Source organism: Bos mutus, chromosome 21 (assembly GCF_027580195.1).
Source record: "Bos mutus isolate GX-2022 chromosome 21, NWIPB_WYAK_1.1, whole genome shotgun sequence".
NCBI classification, from domain to species: domain Eukaryota; kingdom Metazoa; phylum Chordata; class Mammalia; order Artiodactyla; family Bovidae; genus Bos; species Bos mutus.
This window is the reverse complement of record NC_091637.1, coordinates 64395659-64413361: the sequence shown is the minus strand read 5'-3', so window position 1 is coordinate 64413361 and position 17703 is coordinate 64395659. Positions and strand designations below refer to the sequence as shown.

Here is a 17703-nt window from a genome sequence, read left to right as displayed (position 1 = left end):
CACTGGAAGGACTGATGTTGAAGCTGAAGCTCCAATACTTTGGCCACCTGATGCAAAGAACTGACTCACTGGAAAAGACCCTGATGTTGGGAAAGACTGAAGGTGGGAGGAGAAGGGGATGACAGAGGATGAGATGGTTGGATGGCATCACCGACTCAATGCACATGAGTTTGAGTAGGCTCCAGGAGTTGGTGATGAACAGGAAGGCCTGGCATGCTGCAGTCCATGTGGTGGCAGAGTCAGACATGACTGAACGACTGAACTGAACTGAACTGGAGACTCAGGGAAGCCCACAGAAGGCCTTGAGTGGCAGATGGGACATGTTGGGCGCTAGGGAGGCATTGAAGGTTCTTGAACAATAGAGGGAAAGGGTGAGAAAGGCACTGGGGACCCTGCCCGGGGCCCAGGATAGAGGTCAGGCAGGATTCAGAGACAGGGGACAGTGGGGAAGCTGTGGGAACTCTGTGGAAGGAGACGGGAGCTTCTGGGTTGGGAAGGGTAGGCGTGGGCACCCCCACAGATGCCTGCTCCAGGCATCTTCGGCGTCCACGCTTTTGGGCCAGCACACCAGCTCGGCACTGCCCTGCCCTGCCCATCAGCCATGCCATTCAGCACAGTGCCAGACGCGCACACCGGGAGCTGGCGCTCAGCCTCCAGGCAGCCTGGCCGGCGGCCGTCCCTGACCTCAGTCTCGCCTTCTTGGTCTGTCTCCACCTCCTCAGCCTCCACTTCCTCGCCCCAGCGCCCAGGCCCCTGCAGGACCCTCCGAAGACGACCTGCTCAGTGAGCCCCAGGCTGATGCGCTTTGGAAACCACGTGCACCTCTCGGGGGGGCCACACCTCCTTCTGAGAGGAGGCAACCTCAGGAGCCGAGAGGGGGAGTTTTCCAGCGGGACATGCCATGGCAAGACATCCCGGGGTGAGAAGACGTCAGGTGCAAAGGCCCAGAAGCAGGAGGGTGTGGACATTGACGGGGGATTTCAGTCCAGGCCGGGGGGTGTGGCAGAAGCGCAGGAACAACCCACCCCGGGAACGCAGGCTGGGCCCAGGACCAGGCAGGTGGGCTGCTAGAGAAGCCTGGGTCTCCAGATGTGGCCTGACCACATCTGCCCCTGTTGGCAGGTGAGTCTGTCCTCGGCAGAGCTGCACGCAGAGTGGCCATTTCATCCCAACAAGGCCACCTCGGCGCCATCCCCTCCCCTGTGATCCTCACCACGCCCAGGCCTGAGGATGGAGGGCCCAGAGACAGGCTCCCTGGCCTCCTGCAGGGCAGCCTGGGGCAGGAAACTGGGCACTGCCCTTCCCCAGGCGCTACAGATGGTCCAGAAGGAGGGGGAGCCAAGCGCTGTCTAGCCAGAGCTGTCCCAAGGCGGTAAGAAATGACCCCGATCTTCTGCTGCCTTGAAGCCCCTTCTTCCAGCGAGGCGTCTCTCATTTCTTTTCTCAGCCTGACCTGACTTGTCTATTTAGGCATGAGAAGTATGTGCCCAGTTTTGTTTTGATAAGGATTTGGTAAAAATGGTTTCCCCCGCTCATAGTTTCTGAGCCCACATCACGGCGCCCAGCCCCACATGGCAGAAGAGCCTGGTGCAGGGCCGAGTGGTGGACAGACCACTGCCACCTCCCAGAGACGACCCAGGACAGGACGCAGCCAGGAGCGAGGGGCAGAGCCAGAGGGCGTCCCGGCCCAGGGGCTGGGGCTTGACCTGTGGGCCCATGAGTCCAGTGAGCCAGGACCACGGAGGAGGGGGTGCCAGGGTCCCACCTGGAGTCTTTACTACATGGCGTTGACGCCCCTATTTTTTTTTAATGAATTGAGGAACATTTTGTCCTTTGGTTGCCCAGAAGTCTTGGGTTACCCCCAGAAGCAGACGCTGACGACTCTTAAGAAAGTGCTCCCAGGAGAAACAAGTGAGGGATGGTGGGGACAATGGGATGGGGAAGTGGTGACTTGGGGGGGATGGGGGAGGGGTGGAGGAGGGGTGGGGAGGGGAGGGGTGCTAGCTCTGCAGAGGGAAGCTCTGAGGGATCCTGCAGGGCAGCCTGGAGGAGGCTACATCGCACACCTGTAGGGGCCTGGAGCAAACAAACCTCTCGGAAGGTCCAGAGCCCACATTCCTAGAACCTTCTCCATCCTAGCCTGAGATGGGGAAGGCGGGAAACACAGAAGGCTGGACTCAGACTGACCGGCCGACTCTGAAGCTCAAGGCGGAGAGGGGCTGGACCGCCACACCTGGGTGTCTGCAGGACCCACGCACTCCGTGCCCCTCCCCCGATGCCCTCCCCCGCCCGCTCAGCCACCACAAGCAGGAGCCAGGTGCCACGCCGCCTCCTCCAAGCCCTCCTCTGTCCACCCTCCATCCCTTTGTTCACTCCCCTCCCCAGCCCGCTGCCCTCATCTCAAAGCACACACTCCAGCTGGGAAGATCAAGAAACAAGGCAACCAGGTGACAGCAGAGAGTCGCAAGAGCCACGAAAAGCAAATAAAGTCAGGGCACGGGATTGAAAGTGGAGGGTGAGGACTGTGGTCAGGGTGGTCAACAGACACCCAAATGAGGGCAGGAGGCCAGGGGACAAGGGACCGACCCAGCCCTGCCACTTTTATCTCTTCTTCCCATCTGCAGCTGAAACCTCACCTCCTCCAGGAAGTCTGCCTGAATGTCACTGATGTTCCAGACTGTAGCTATGCCAGCTGCAGAAGCCTTTCCAGGCCAGCCCATCCTGTAAGCATCTTCAAGGTTGCACCATCTTGACCTTCTCGGCAGAGATGCTGAGAGGTGGGTCCTAAAGTGAGACCTGAAACAGGAGTGAACATCTGACCAAAAGGACCAGGGTACTAAATCCCAGCTGAGCCCCTATTTGCTGAGTGGCCTTAGGTGAGGGACTTTGCCTCTCTGAGCCTCAGTTTTCCCATCTGCCAAAAGAGGGCTAGCGCCACCTCCCTCACAAGGCCATTATGGGGGTCAACTGAGACCACCACTGCTCCCCACCCCAGCATGCTGGCTTTCTCCCCCCTTCCATCATCAGTGAGCGGGAGAGGGGAGAAGAGAGGGCTTACTGGGTGGGGAGTAGGTGTGCAGTGTAGGCGAAGGGCTCTCCTGGGGTCTTCCCAAGCAGGCCCCCAGCTCAAGTGTGCAAGCTGCCTGAGCCTGGGCAGCCCCGCCCCTACCCTGCCCGGCCCCCGCCCCCCTCCCCCAGCCATCTGCAGCATTGGCAGCAGCAGAGCCGAGGCTGATGGAGAATGTTCTGGCACCATCTGAGCAGGACCAGTGTCTGGGCAGGAAATGCGGGCAGAGCCCTACGTGTACCCTCCACCCACCTTCCACCATACTGCTGTCACCCCGGGACCTGGGGAGGCCAGGGACTTTAGGGCTGGCATGCGGGAGGTCGGCCCCCACTGCATCTGTGTGCTGCCCCCTTCCCTCTGCGGCGCCTGAATGGGGACAGAACCCTCAAGGGCAGGAGCAGAGGCCACAGAGCCTCCCAGCTCACCCTGGAAAACCCAGGGCCCAGGTGAGCCAAAAACAGCCCTCCAGGGGGATTTAAAGAGCCCACGCCCTCAGCAGCACTTCTCACTTCGTTCCCATCATAGGCCCTGTGTGCCGGGCGGGAGGCTTGTCATCTGATGCCCACCCCAGCCCCCGAACCTCCCTGCACCTCCTTCTCTCCATTTGTTCCTCAACAGGGTCCCCAGGGCCTGAGGGGCGGGAGAGAGAGGACTGTGCCTCCGCGCTAAATGGCTCGAATCAGTGGCTGGCTCCTTTTTGCTGTCTCTTCTTCACTGTTTTTCTCACTTCCCTTGCCATCAGTGCCTCTTCACAGCCCTGTCCTGTGCCTGAATGTAGCCACCTACTCCCCCAATTAAATGAGTGAATAGAACCCGCAAAGTTCACACACGTGAAATACAAGATGGAAGGTGGTGGTGACCGCACAACGTGAAAGCACTTAATGCCACGGAACTGTACGCTTCAAAACGGCTGAAATGGTCAGTTTTGTGTTCTTTTGCAACGATTTTAAAAAGTCGATATATATATATATAAAGTATTCATAGGCAGCATCTTGTAATATGCCATGTGCTTGGGACTTACATAAACACGGTGAACCATAGGTCTCAGGGGAAGGCAGGAGGCAAGTGCATGTGCTTTGGGACCTCTCTCTGCACCAGCCAGGATCCTTCCAGCCCCCTTGTGTGTTTCTTTTTCCCAGGGTTCCAATGCTGGCTGCTGCAGGGCCGGCCTGGCTGGCAGACTTGTCCAGGTGCCCTGTGTAAGGCCCTCAGAACTGAGTCTGGTTTTGAAGAGGCCCCAGCCAGGCCTGGACCACGTGGATGACCTTGCAGCAGTGCCTCAGGGGGAGGGCCATGGCTCACTCTGTACCCTTCTTCAGGACTAGGACGGGGCCAGCCTGGGGCTCTGAGAGGGGTAGGGAGAAGGGTGCTCCAGCTGGAAGTTCCTGGGATAACACTGACCCCTTCAGAGGCCACCTCCTCTTCCAGATTGCTGGAAGATTGCCATCACCTGGCTACCTTGGCACAGGTGTGCTGGGTCAAGCAGAGCGGGAACGCGGCCCGGTCTATTCTTTCCCTCAGTGTTCCCTAGTGCATTCCTTCCTCATTCATTCGTTCCCCCAGCTCGCACCGCACTCCTTCATTCACCGCGCTCCACCATTCATGCTCCCGCGGGTTCATTCATTCCCCGGCCGGCCGCCATCCCCTCCCCGGCTCCCGAGTGCACGTGGCGCCCCGCGCCCCCAGGCCTGCCCCAGCGTCCCCCAGCCAGTGCGCCCCGCCTGGGCGCTGCGGGGGGAGCCGCGAAATCAGCCGCGGCTGCGCGCGGGGCCGGGGCTGGCGGGGAGCCGGGCTGGGGGCGGGGGGCGGGCGCTCCCTGCGGGAAGCCAGGCGGGGTTGGGGGAGCCCCGGCCGCGCCGCGGCTCCGGGCGCGCTCGGCCTCGGAGGGGAGGGTGCGGGCCGGGGGCGGCGGCGGCGGCGGCAGCGGGACCCGAGCGCGGCGGCGGCGGCGGCTGCGGCGGCGCAGGCGAGCCGCGCGGCTGCCCCGGGGCCATGTGGACGGGCGGCCGGCGGCCGGGCCGGCTCCGCCGGGCGGTGAGTACCAGCGAGCCCGGAGGGCAGGGCGCGGGCGCGGGCACGGAGGCGGGGCGGGCGCCACCCACGCGGCAGCGCGGTCTCGGCGGCGCTGCCGGCGGCCCGCGTGCCCCCTCCCGCGAGGGGGGTGACTGTCCAGCCTCTGCTCCCCCGCCCGTGGCGCCCCCTCCGGTGCCGGTGCGCGGGGTGGGAGCTGGGGGCCCCGGCCATGAATGCTTCGCCCGCCGCGGGGGGCACTCGCAGGGCGGGGCGAGGACTCGGCCTAGGCGCGCCGCCCTGCCCCCCGCGAGGCCGGCGCGAGCACCTGGGACGTAGTTGCGGGGTCCTCGCCCCCCTAACACGTGCATCCCTGCGGTGGGAGGGAGGCTGGGGCAGGGCGGGGGGAGGGGAGCAGGGCGGGGCCTAGGGGATCTGGGACCTGCCGCTGTCCCGGGCGGGTGGCCCGCGTGCAGGCAGGCCCCCCTCCTGCCGCGAGTCGAGGCTCAGTGAGCCCCCACCTACCCCGGGAAAGGTCGAGGAGCCAGAAGGAGGCTGGACCAGGGGCTAGTTCATTGAGCGATCGCAGTGCGTGGGCTTGCGCCGGCCCTGGACCCTCTAGGTCTCACTCTGCGCCTGCAGGGCAAGGGGCTCCCATTCCCCACTGTTCGAAGGGAGGAAACCGAGGCTCCGGAGGGGAAGGCGCGCCCCAGGGCCGCTCCACTGAAGCATCCACCCTCCCTGAACCCCAGCACTGTTGGATGGGAATTGCTGCCCTAGCGTTTCCGCTTCCTGCCTGGTGTCGAGGTGTTTCCTTCCTCGTTTGGGCCCCACCCCGTCCCCAGTGTGGTTCTTTTGGGGCAGAAACAGCGTGGGCAACATCCTGGAGTCTCCTGGACCAGCTTGATGGGAGCAGAGTAGGGACCCAGGAGTGGGCCGGTGGTGGCTGAGTACGCAGTGCCTGCAGAGGTTGAGCCCTGGTGGCCAAGGTCAGCCACAGACCTGGGCTGTTTGCAGACTGGAAACTGACCAGAGGTCAAGACCTCGGGGCTCCGGGCCAGCAGGACAGGGTCTCTCCGTGGGCTTGGCTCCTTTGGAGGTCCCAGCGCGCTAGATCTCTGAGAGGCCACGGACAGGTCCTTGCCCTTCACTGGGCCCCAGTTCCCCTGCCCACTGCCTGCATCAGAGTCCCTTCCACCCCCAGGGCCGGCGAGGACCGGGGAAGAAAGTCCATCATACCCTGCTGTGCCGTCCGCCCAGTCCGGGTGGCATTGCCGGCTAGGGCAAGTGGCCGATAAGGGGCGGCTCCGCCTGGCATGTGTGACGCACAGGGCAGGGAGGCAGCAGCCTGGGCCCTGGCAGCGTCCCCGAAAACCCTTAATTTTCCCGACTCTCACTATAATCAGGGCGGCACAGAGAAGCAGGCGCAGTGGCAGATGCGGTTGCTGAGTGCCGGTGCCGGGCGAGAGGAGGCTGCCTGCACTTTCGGAAGGACTATTGTCTCATATTTATAGACTCCTGCGCTCCGTGTTCCTCTTATCCTCAGAACCTGGAGCTTTTCGCACCTGGGATGCTGGGTGGGCAGGGCAGGGGCTGCCTGGAGCCTCAGTGCTGTGGGTCTGGCCTCCCACCGGGCCAGGCGTGGAGAGTGGGTCATTTCCAGGTCAGAGAGTGGAAGCGGGGCAGGGCAGTGTGGAAGAAGATCTGTCCACCCGCAGAGACCCTTGGGCACAGACTCTGGCCCCAGAGAGCTGCCATTTATCGAGCAGCTACTATGTGCCAGCCCTGATACAAGCACTTTCACGCCTTGTCTCCACAGCAATGCTTTGAAGTAGCCCCCCACTCCCGTAGGCACTTAAGGATGTTAAGAATGAATGAATGAGGGGAGGAGAGCAGTCCATGGGTGACTGAGGGCTTGGTTGAAGACTGTCCGTGCATGCGTGCGTGCTCCATCGCTGTCGTGTCCTACTCTCTGGGACCCCATGGACTGTAGCCCGCCGGCCTCCTCTGTCCATGGGATTCTCCAGGCAAGAATACTGGAGTGGGTTGCCATTTCCTTCACTAGGGAATCTTCCCGACCCAGAGATCAAACCCGGGCCTCCTGCATGGCAAGCAGATTCTTTACCGTCTGAGCCACCAGGGGAGCCCCTGGAGAACGTCCACAATTTTTTAAGTCCTCAGAGGCTTGTGAAGCCCAGGGCCCAGGTGGGAGTTGAACAGGGGAGGATGGGGGGACATGAGAGGTGAAGGCCTGGAGGTGAGAGTGGTCCTGGGTCTGTAGTAGCTGGAAGCAGGGCTTCAGTCCCCCGGCCAGAGATCGAGAGACTGTGGCGGTGAGAGCCGCGCATCATGACCACTAGACCAGTGGTCAGTGACAAGGCCCTGGACCTTCGGCTGTACAGAAGAAAAGAATTCCCGCAAAGATGGGGAGTAGTGAAACAAGGAAAGTGCTTATCAGGAGGAAAAAAGTACAGGACGTGTGGACAGACACGAGCAGACTCACACAGTCTCAGAGTTGCACCCTCCTGGCAGTTGGACTTACTTTTCTGGGGCGTTTCTTCCGGTTTCCTTCTGACCAGTCATTCTGATTTGCCTGGTGCAGGGTCCATATTTGGCGTGTCTCAGGCTCCTCCTGTGTGTGCGCACGCATCTCCCAGCCAAGATGGATTCCACTGCAAAGGCCTATGGGTGGTTGGCGTCAGTTAGCATCAGTCCCCTTTTGACCTCCAAGGAGCCTTTCCACGCATGTGTGGTTGGGGAGGTCTCTGACTTTGCGAATGAAAAATATGTGGTCTGGGCAAGGCCTAGCTTCCTCTCTCAATTGTCCTGCTATTGATATTTTAGAGTTTTGGTCTCCAGGGGATGAATCTCCAGTCACCTTACCCTGTTGGGTGGGGTCTGTCTACTTCCTGCCTCAGAGGAGGCTCGGTCCAGCCGAAGTGTGGAGGTCACGTGTGTGTGTGTGTTGGGCGAGGACCTTCCCCTCATGCAGGTAGAGATCTCTGGGGACAAATCCAGGGGTGACCCCAGGCTTGCTGGGTTGGCCGAGAATTGCTCCTGGCGTCCCCCTCCTGGCTCCCCCTCCTGCCCCAGAGCAGGTCACTAGCCTGCTAGGGGGCGAGGCCTACATGGGAGTCTGGAGTCTTGGGTTCTAGTTCCTCCTCTGCTGTGTGATCTTGAGCAGGACCCTGCCCTCTCTGGGGCTCAGTTTCCGGGGCACAACGCCTCTCTCAGTCAGAGGAGTGGCTTCCATGGCCCGAGAACAAGCCCTTGGTGATAGCCAGGGGCAGAAAGAGCTGACCAGAGCTGTCTCTGCCGGTTCAGTACTGCAAGAATGAAGGAGTAAGTGGATGACTTCTCCATCCCCCTTAGCACACTCTCCCCGTGTCCCCCACTCCGCCCCGTTCACTGGGACCACTTAGGTGCATCTGACACAAACCTCACCCTTCAAGATCTCACAGTCTGCCAGGAGTCACAGACCTTGCCTAGCATGACGGTGTTAGGAGGGTGATGGTGGTTTTCACGGCCCCCCAGCCAGGAAAGGGGCCGAGCAGTGGCTCCAACCCAACAGGCCGTGGATCTGGAGGCTCCCACTGCAGCCCCTGGGGGCTTCTTGCGGGGGGTGGGGGGCATCAGCTCGTGCCTAGCTCTGAGCCAGGCCATGGGACTGTAGTCATCTGTTCAACTAGCAGCCTTGAACCGAGTCAGGGATGTGGATGGCCCAAACCTGGTCCTGCCTGGGGAAGACAGACACCAAAAGCTCCAGTCATGGTTCTGGTGGTCCATGCTGGGATCCCAGCGCATCCAGGTGGAGAGGCAATGTGGGGTGGACTGCAGAGGCCGGTGGGTGGATTGTAGGCGAATGGACATGGTGGGAGGCATGTGGCAGGGCAGACCAGTGGATGGATGGCTAGCAAGCTAGAGGGATAGATGCACAAGAGGAGAGACTGATGGACCTAAGTGTTAAGAAAGGGATGGATGAGTAGATGAACGAACGAATTGATACGGATAGGACTGAATGGATAGAAGATATCGGTGGATGGCTATAAGACTGGATTGATAGACGGATGGATTTCTCATTCATATGACAAGACTGATACGTGTGTGGATGGAAGGCTCTAAAACGGATGGATAGATGTCAACGGACGAATGGATAAAGGGCTGGATGGATACAGGAGTCCACGTCAGAGGATGGATGGATACAGGCATGAGAAAGTGGATGGATGCTTAATGGGTTCAGTCAATGCGTGGATGCTGGGGTGGATGGATGGGGACTTGAATAATGTCAATAAAATGATGGATGTAAGAACAGAGGAGTGGGTGGATGGATACAGGAAGAGCGCATGGATAAGTGTTTGAGGATATATTAGTGATGCATGGATACAGGCGTGGAAGGGCGGATCACTGCAGAAATGGACACATGTTGATGGGTGGCTGCATCCGTGGTGGACGGATGGATGCGTGGATACAAGACACAAATGACGATACATGGATGAACGGGTGGTGGGTGGCAGGTGCAGGCACGAAAGGATGCACTAGTGTGCGAATGGGTGGGTACCGGCTAGCGGATAAGTGGTTACTGAGGTGGGTGGGTGGAGCATCCAGGCTCACGTAACCCCAGACCCTCCCGTTCCATGATCCCATAGCAGGGAGGCTGCAGGACTGGGAGGAGGGCAGGGGGCCAGGAGGCCTCTCCAGTTAGGCTGGAAGACAGGCTCAGGAAGCCAGGAGGCCGTGGTGTGGCCTCTTGTAAAGACAGGCAAGCAATCAGGGACTCCTGCAGGGAGTTCCATGTCCCGGGAGACTTCCTGGAAGGTCTGGATGGCTCAAGTGCGTGCCCCTGAACTCTGAACTCTGAACTCGGCCCCAACCCTTCCTCATGGACGTGTGGATGCGAGGATAGATACATGGAGGAATGGGTGGCGGACAGCAGGCGCAGGCGTGGAGGCGTGTGGAGATTGGTACACGCTAGCAGATGAATGGTGTGAATGCACGCCCCAGGGCACGGATGCCGGGGCTGCGGCCGCCCTCGAGGGTTCTCAGGCCAGCACAGAGACAGCCAGAAGCAGAGGCAGCGTGGTGAAAAGCGTGAGAATCCTCAGACCTGGAATGTCCTCGTCTGTGAAGGAGGGGGCTGTAATAGAAACTTCCGCACTGGAACGAGGGAGGCTTGGAAGGCAGCTGCGCTCCTGTGGGTGTTGCCTACGGCTTCTGGCGTGTGGCAGGCCGTGCTGTTTACCAGTCAGCCTGGGTCCTGCTCCAAGAGACGGCGTGGCACGTCCCAGCTTGGGGGTGGGGGTTGCCATGAGGGTTAGCAAGGTGATGTTTGGAGCGCTTAGTGAATGCTCAACCTGCCCTTCCCACCCCCACCCTCCCCACCTCCCACCCCCCAGCTCCGCAGGGCCCCACCAGTGCCCTGGGACCAGTTCTCATTGTTCCAGCTCCAGGAGACAACCCGAAGTTGGGTCCCCCCTCCCTCAGAGCTCACAGACCTTGGCCAGCTTCCCATCCTTGGGGGCAAGGTGGGGCTGGGTGGTGGAGGAGGGGCTGTGGGGGTCCCAGAGTGCAACAGGGCCTGAAGCCCCCACTCTGGGTCTGCCACATCTGAGCCCCATGACCTCAGATGAGTCACTCGGCCCCTGCAAGAGCCTGCTCCTTTAAACATAAGACAGAGTTTACGGCTGGCCCACCTCACAGGACTGGGTGAGCATTTGTGGAGCTTGGCACACAGTAGGGGCTCAGGAAAGGAGGAGATGGGCGGAGCAAATGAGTCAAGAGGCAGGGGCTGGAAGCCCTCTCAGGAGAGGCAGCCCAGGCCGCTGAGAGGTGAGCAGGCCCCGGCTGTGAGCCGCCGACAGCATCCTCTGGGGCCTCGGGCCCAGGCGGCTGAGAGCCAGTGGGTTGTTATGACAACAGGAACTTGTCTGATGCAGCCCGGCAACTCTGGGAGAGGCTCGGAGAACTGGCTGGCCAGGCCCCCGGAACATTCCTGTGACAGCATGTAGCAGGGGAGTGGCCACCTGAGAGCCCCCGGGCTGAGGGGTCCTGGGGTCCCACGAGATGCCGGGCTCCATGCCGAAGGCTCCCAGCAGGCCCTGTACACTCTCCTGCATCACTGTTCGGGGCTGGGTGCTGCTTAGTTGGCATTTGGCGATCGGGAGAGGATGTGACTGGCCCAAGGTCAGCTGGGGTGTTGGAGGTGAACTTGACCCGGGATCTGCCAGCCTCCAAGTTTAGTTCACACCGGTCGTGGAGCAGGGCTGGATGACTGCTGCAGGGAGGGGGTTATCCAAGTGTAAAGAGGTGGCCTTCAGAGGATAGTAGAAGTGGACAGGGACACTATGGCCTTCCCAAGAGCCTCAGGCCCTTGACTCCCATGTTCTCCTGTCCCGTGCCCAGCCAGAGGAAGTTCACACCAGGCCACAGATGCTTATGAACGGACAGTCTGAACCCGGGATGGTGGTAGTGGTTCAGTTGCTAAGTCCTGCCTGGACTCCATGCAAGCCCATGGACTGCAGCATGCCAAGCTTCCTCTGTCCTTCGCTGTCTCCCAGAGTTTGGTCCAATCCATGTCCTTTGAGTCAGTGATGCTATCCAACCATTTCATCCTCTGCCTCCCCACTCTCCTTTTACCTTCAATCTTTCCCAGCATCAGGGTCTTTTCCAGTGAGTCAGCTCTTCTCATCAGGTGGCCAGTGGATTGGAGCTTCAGCATCAGCATTGGGGTGCATTCACTTACTCATTCATTTGAGAACTGCTGGTTGAGTGCCTCCAACGTGCTGGGCCCTGTGCGGAGAGCTGGGGTAAAATGGAGCTCATCTTCTAGGGGCACATGATAAGCAGATTCTTGTGAAAATGTCAGTTACAGTTAGGGGTCATGATACAAGGCTGCCGCAGGGGTACCTGATCTGATCTGGAGGGTGGAAGGAGTAAGGTAGATGGGGCCCTGAAAGGTAGATGGGAGTTAGGTGATGCCAAGGAGGGGAAGGGAGAATGCTCCCCGGCAGAGGGACCAGCAAGTGCAAAGGCCCTGAGACCAGTGAGGGCTTGGTACGTTCAGGAAGTAGATGGAAGTTCCTGGGGTGTTCTGTGGGTGAGGGTAGAGAAGACCCTGGGCCATCAGGGCCTTGCAGGGCGTATGAATGTGTGACATCATCTGGTTATCTGGCCTGTGAATTTCAAAGTTCACACTAGCTTGTTTGTGGAGTGGACCAAGCTGGGGTTAGTGGCCCCAGGGAGAGGTGATTATAGGTGTCCAGGTGAGACATGGTGGTACCTGGGACCAGCTAGGTGATGGTGAGGATGGAGAGAGGCAGCCAGTCTGAGAGAGGCTGAATGGTCAGGGCCTGGTGGTTAGGGGCATGGTGAGGGGAGGGGGAGAGGGAGGGTGCAGGCAGCTTCCATCCCTGACCTGGGCAGCTGAGCTCATGAAGTTTTTCAGACGTTCAGTCACAGGTGCTATGAGACATTCAGAAAGGTGTTCAGCTGAGCTCAGAGAAGAAGGAGTCCCCAGCACTCGATGTGAGGCATCCAGTATTTGCCAGATAGGCAGAGGCCCCAGGTATACAGCGCAGGCAGGCAGCGCTAAAGACAGCCTAGGCCATCCTCCAAGCAGCACCAGAGACCAGGGCTGGGGATCACGGCCAAAGGCCTGGGGCTGCCACCCACTGGTGAGCTGTCCTTTGACTCACGCAGCTGCATCCCAGGAAGGAGTCCTGCCTGGACCCCTGGCTTCCTGAGAGGCATCAGTGAGTCTCCCTTCATACAAAAGAGCAAGTGCCCAGGACTAGCTCTGGCCCTTCTCTGGGGTAATCTCCCCCTCCCCACTCCCCAGCTAACTACACTCTGGGCCCCCATCTGCCAAAAGCTCTTGCTCATAGCATTGTCAACTGTGATTCCTAACCTTATCCCCGGTGTATCAGTGAAGAACTGCAAACAGCTGCTAGTAACAGAGATTGGAAATACCTATGGCTTAAATAAGACAGGGGTTATTTCTCACAAGTTAAAGAAGTGCCAGTGCCAGAGGCAGGTGGTCCAAGGCTGGTGTGATGACTCAGTGGTCATCAGGAACCCAGGTTCTTCTGTCTTTCTGCTCCTCTAGCCTTTATATGTGGCTTCTGCCTCAACTTTGCCTCATGGTGTAAAATAGCTGCAGTAGCTCCAACCATCACTTGCATGTTCCATATAAGAAGTAGAGTTTGGGAGTGGGAGCAAAAAGGGCACCGGCAAGCTATCTGATTCCTTTTAAGGAGTGGTCGCACCCAGTAATTTCTGTTTATATCTCATTGGCTACCCCTGGCTACAAAGGAGCCTGGGAAATCTTGCCTCCCAGAATAAAAGGAGGACTCTTCACTAAGGAGAAGAGTGGGATGACAGTGGGGAGCCAGCAGTCTCTACCACACTCTGCTATTATGCCAGATGGAGGCAGTTCTACTTTCCCCTCCTTCAGGCCCCATGTTCACCCATGTCCCTGAGCCCAACTCACACCTGGCAGAGATGAGGAGACATGGTGAGTGGCGTTTGTGAGGCTTGCCCTCCGACACATAACGGGTGTTCATTCAGCTCAGGCTGCCTCCCCAGGCAGACACAGAGCTCAGGACATGACCTTTGCTTCTCTAGCACTTTCTAAGCCCTGAAGCCCGGCTCCCATTTAGTAAGAATCAATTTAGGGGGCTGGAGGCCCCCTGCCACGTGCTGTCTGAATCGATGGGGGCGGGCGCTCAGCTGATCACTCTGGCCAGTGAGAGACCAGTGACCCTGCACCACCCCCCCTCCCAGAGGGTGTAGGGCCCCCAGCCACGTGGGAAGAGGGAAGTGGGGGTCAGCGAGGTACTTGGAGAGGCTTGACCTTGGACTGACAGAGGAGGATGCTCTCAGGGGCCGGCTCCCAGGCACAGGGCCCAGATCCCGGGAGCCCCAGGCAGGATGGCCCCAGCTCCCTCACGGACCCCAGGGCTGAGGCCCCCAGGAAGGAAGCCTGCAGGGAGGACCTCAGAGGCTGCAAACCGAGCCCCACCTCAGGTCAGAACCCCAAGGGCCCACCATCTTACCCCGGCTGGGCAGCAGCACAGCCCGGCCAGGAAGCCACAAAAGCCTCACCCGGCCCCCTGTCCGCTGCCGAGCTCCCGGGCACGGGCAGCAGACCGGCCCCCGGCCCCCTGGCCTGGCTGGGCCGCCGACGGGAGGCCAGACTGCCCTTCTCCAAGTTCCTGGATGAGGTTGCTGTGCGGGTACTAGACCCCGGGACGCTGGAGGCCTTTCGGGGGCCCAGGGGCCGCAGCCCGGAGCCCTCCCCTGGTGAGCAAGACCCAGGCCCAGCCCAGGAGGCCCTCGCTGGAGCCACCGCCCCAGAGAAGATCCTGGCCCTGAGCCCCCAACTCTCCTCGGAGATCGCCCTGGAGGCTGCGAGCGGGGCCGGGCCGGGCCAGGCCATGGAGACCACTGGGCTTCGCGTGGGCAGCAGCAAGCGTGGAGGCCGGGCTGCCTCCCCCCGGAGCCCTCCGGGCCGGGTGAGTCTCAGCCCCCGCCCATCCCCCAGTCGACAGCGGACAGAGGTCTGCTGGGCCCCCACCCTGCTCCCTTCGGGGGCCGTTTCTCCACCAGCTCTGGCCAACCCTCCCGAGTTCCCTCCTCACCCCCCCTTTCATAGTCACTGGAATGGCAAAGGCCCAAAGAACCCAAAGAATGGACCTCTGGGATGAAACCTCTGGCTTAAGGGCAGGAGGCGATTTCTGGAGTATGCATGAATAGACAACAAGGATATTCATAGCAATAATAATAATATCACTCCCCTATTGGCAGAGACCTCGCTGTTTTACCACAGGATTTCCTGATGTTTCCTTTGAGGTTTTGAACATCAGTCGTGTCCATGCGAGGTAGGATGTCACGGCCCTGTTAGGCAGACAGGTAGGCCCAGGTCTTTCACAGCTGCCCATTTGATGGAGTTGGAAACTGAGGTCCTGAGTTGCCCCGGGGCCTCCCGGTGAGTCTGGACTTGGACTGAGGTCTTTGAATTTAAATAGCACATCAGCATGCCCTCCAGACACACACGCGCCACACACACACACACACACACACACACACTCTGACTTCAGACAGATGGGCAGGAAGACTTGGTGAGACCTCCCCAGCTGTCCTGGGGGGTCAGGTTATGTAGTGCGTCAGGGTGGCAGGACCCCCACCACGGGACTGACCTTCATCTCCCAAACCATCTGTGTCCCCTGGGGCCGGGGCAGGTCCTTACGGGCTGTTGAGAACATTGTCCCCTCCTGACAACACCAGGCACAGGACCGAGGTCAGGCCATGGGGCCAGGGCAATGGAGATCTCGACCAGACCCCTCCCAAGAATGACCTCCCTTTGGGGAGGGGTTCTGTTTCTCGTTACATTTATTTACTTCTTTTTGGCTGCACTGGATCTTCGTTGCTTCTTGGGCTTTTTGTGACCTCTCGTTGCGGAGAGTGAGTCCACTCTCCAGCTGTGGTCCGCTGGCTTCTCAAGGCCGTGACCTCTCTTGTTGCAGAGCAGGGGCTCAGTAGTTGCGGTTTCCAGGCTCTAGAGCGCAGAGTCAATCGCTGTGGCACACAGGCTTATTTGCTCCAAGGCATGTGGGGAATCTTCCCGGACTGGGGATCGAACCTGTGTCTCCTGCATTCCCTGAGCCACCAGGGAAGCCTTGAGGGGTTGTTGTGGAAAGAAAGTCCTGGGCGGTAAGAGAGAGCTGATGCTTGCTGAGCGCTTGCCCATGCTGTTCTGTCTCTGTGCCTGACCTTGGTGCACCCCCACCCTCGTGGGTCGGTGCCATCCTTGTGCTCCCAACATATAGGGCGGGGTGTGGGAAGAGGTGAGGGGAGGTCACAGGAGGAGCCAGGGTTCGATACAGCCACCTTAACTCCCCGCTGCAGCCCTGCTCCCTGGCGTCATTGCCTCCAGTGACCTGACGTCCTCTTTCTCCAGGGAGAGCCCGGCAGTGGCATGGCTGCTGGGGGGTTCCGGGTGTTTGCAGCCCACCAGCCCTTCCCACCAGCTGGGCCGAGCGCAGCCAGTGAGCTCTCAGCTCAGGGTACAGTCACCTCAAGGACCTGGATAGGTCACCCACCCGCTCTGGGCCTGTTTCCCCAGCCGAGGAAGGGCAGTAGTGGTCATGAGCTTTCTTTTGCCTTGTCCCTGGAAAGTGTCCAGCAATCACCCAGTAAGCCTGGTGTCCCCAGCCTCCTCCACAAGGGCCTGGCGATCCAGGACTCCCCTCTGCTCTGGGCTCTGCACACCCTGCCCCCTCACTCTGGGGACCACTGGGTCCCGGGGGAGCCCCATGATGCTCAGGCCTCTGGAGGATTCTGTCTCAAGGCTCCTCACACATGCCTCCCGGGGCTGCCAGGCTGCACGGGGCCTTTGGGACCTGTCAGGACCCCGCAGCAGGTGCTAGGGGGCAGGGCTCTGTCCTGGGGCCCGGCCAAAATGTCCTTCCCAAGGAGCTGGCATCGGCACCTTGAAGCGGGAGGTGGGCGTCAGCCCCCCACCCCACCCCAGCATCATGTGTGGTCACCTCCAGCCTTGCATCACATACTGCAAAGAGGCCAGTGAGACAGATGCCGGGATCAGGCCCATTCCACAGACCAGATCTAGGCTCAGCGAGCAGAGCTCGGCAGAGTCCTGGCTGGGCTACGCCCTGGCTCAGTGAGCCCGGACAAGCCACATCCCACGGTGTCTCCAGGCTGTGTGCGTGGCGGGGATGGGAGATGATGCGTGCAGGTGCCTGCATGCAGCAGGAATCTGATCACGGGGCCAATGGGAGCCATGCAGGTGATAAGACGGCCCCTCCACCTGGCCTGGACAGGCTTGTGTCCCCAGAACAGTTCCCAGGGTGAAGCTGGAGCTTCGGGGAGGCAGACCCCTGGCTTCCTGGCATCGGTCTGAAAGCCATTTCTCAAGGTCAGTGCCTGGAGTGACACCGTGAACCGCTTCGGGGAGGAAGCGGCAATCCAGGCTGGGGTTGGGGAAAGCGGGGTGGAGGTGAGGTGGACTCTAGTCCTGCCTCTGCCGGGTCTGGCTGAGGGGTCACGGGGGACTCTGGTCTGACGCTTCACTGTCCAGCATACAAGACGCTATGGTAGAAGGTCTCTGGGACCCCAAACTGTCACCATCACACACCTGGTACCAAGGTTTGCTCACACTAGAGTGTGAATGACTTGAGCCAGGGGTTTCCTGAGAACACAAGGGGCAGAAAAGAGCCGGAGGCACCAGCCAGTGGCCAGGAAGGAGAGGAGGGCTGGGGGCTCTGCAGCAGCCTTCAGGGGGTGGTGACAAGACCCCAGAGGCCAGGCCTGGGAGTCTCCGAGGCTGCATTTGGGTCCTGCCCAAGAGGCTTCCCCCCGTGGGACCTCAGGCAAGCCCCTCCACCCACGGGGCCCCAGGCTCCCAGTTGGTGCGGCCAGCCTAAGGTGTGACAGCACTGCTTCGCGGAGAGTGGGGGACCCCCAAGGTGCCTCTGGAGGGGGCAGCTGCTTGCTTCCCTGCTCCCCAACTGCTGCCACGTGGGAATGTGGGCCGGAGTTGCCAGATCTTCCAAAATTTCAGCAGGAGCCAAAAATACGGATTTTAAAATGTAAACGCTCCCAATTTTTAAATG

General features: G+C 60.2%; 1 protein-coding gene across 1 annotated transcript in view; it reads left to right on the top strand.

Moving 5' to 3' along the window:
• Window positions 1-5034: 5034 nt before the first annotated feature.
• The window catches only part of BEGAIN (brain enriched guanylate kinase associated), a 46004-nt gene continuing 33335 nt past the window's right edge, over window positions 5035-17703 (top strand). The window contains exon 1 of the mRNA XM_070357978.1: window positions 5035-5101. Within this exon, the coding sequence (XP_070214079.1) occupies window positions 5060-5101 (42 nt within the window). The 5' untranslated portion in view covers window positions 5035-5059. The remainder of the gene's footprint in view (window positions 5102-17703) is intronic.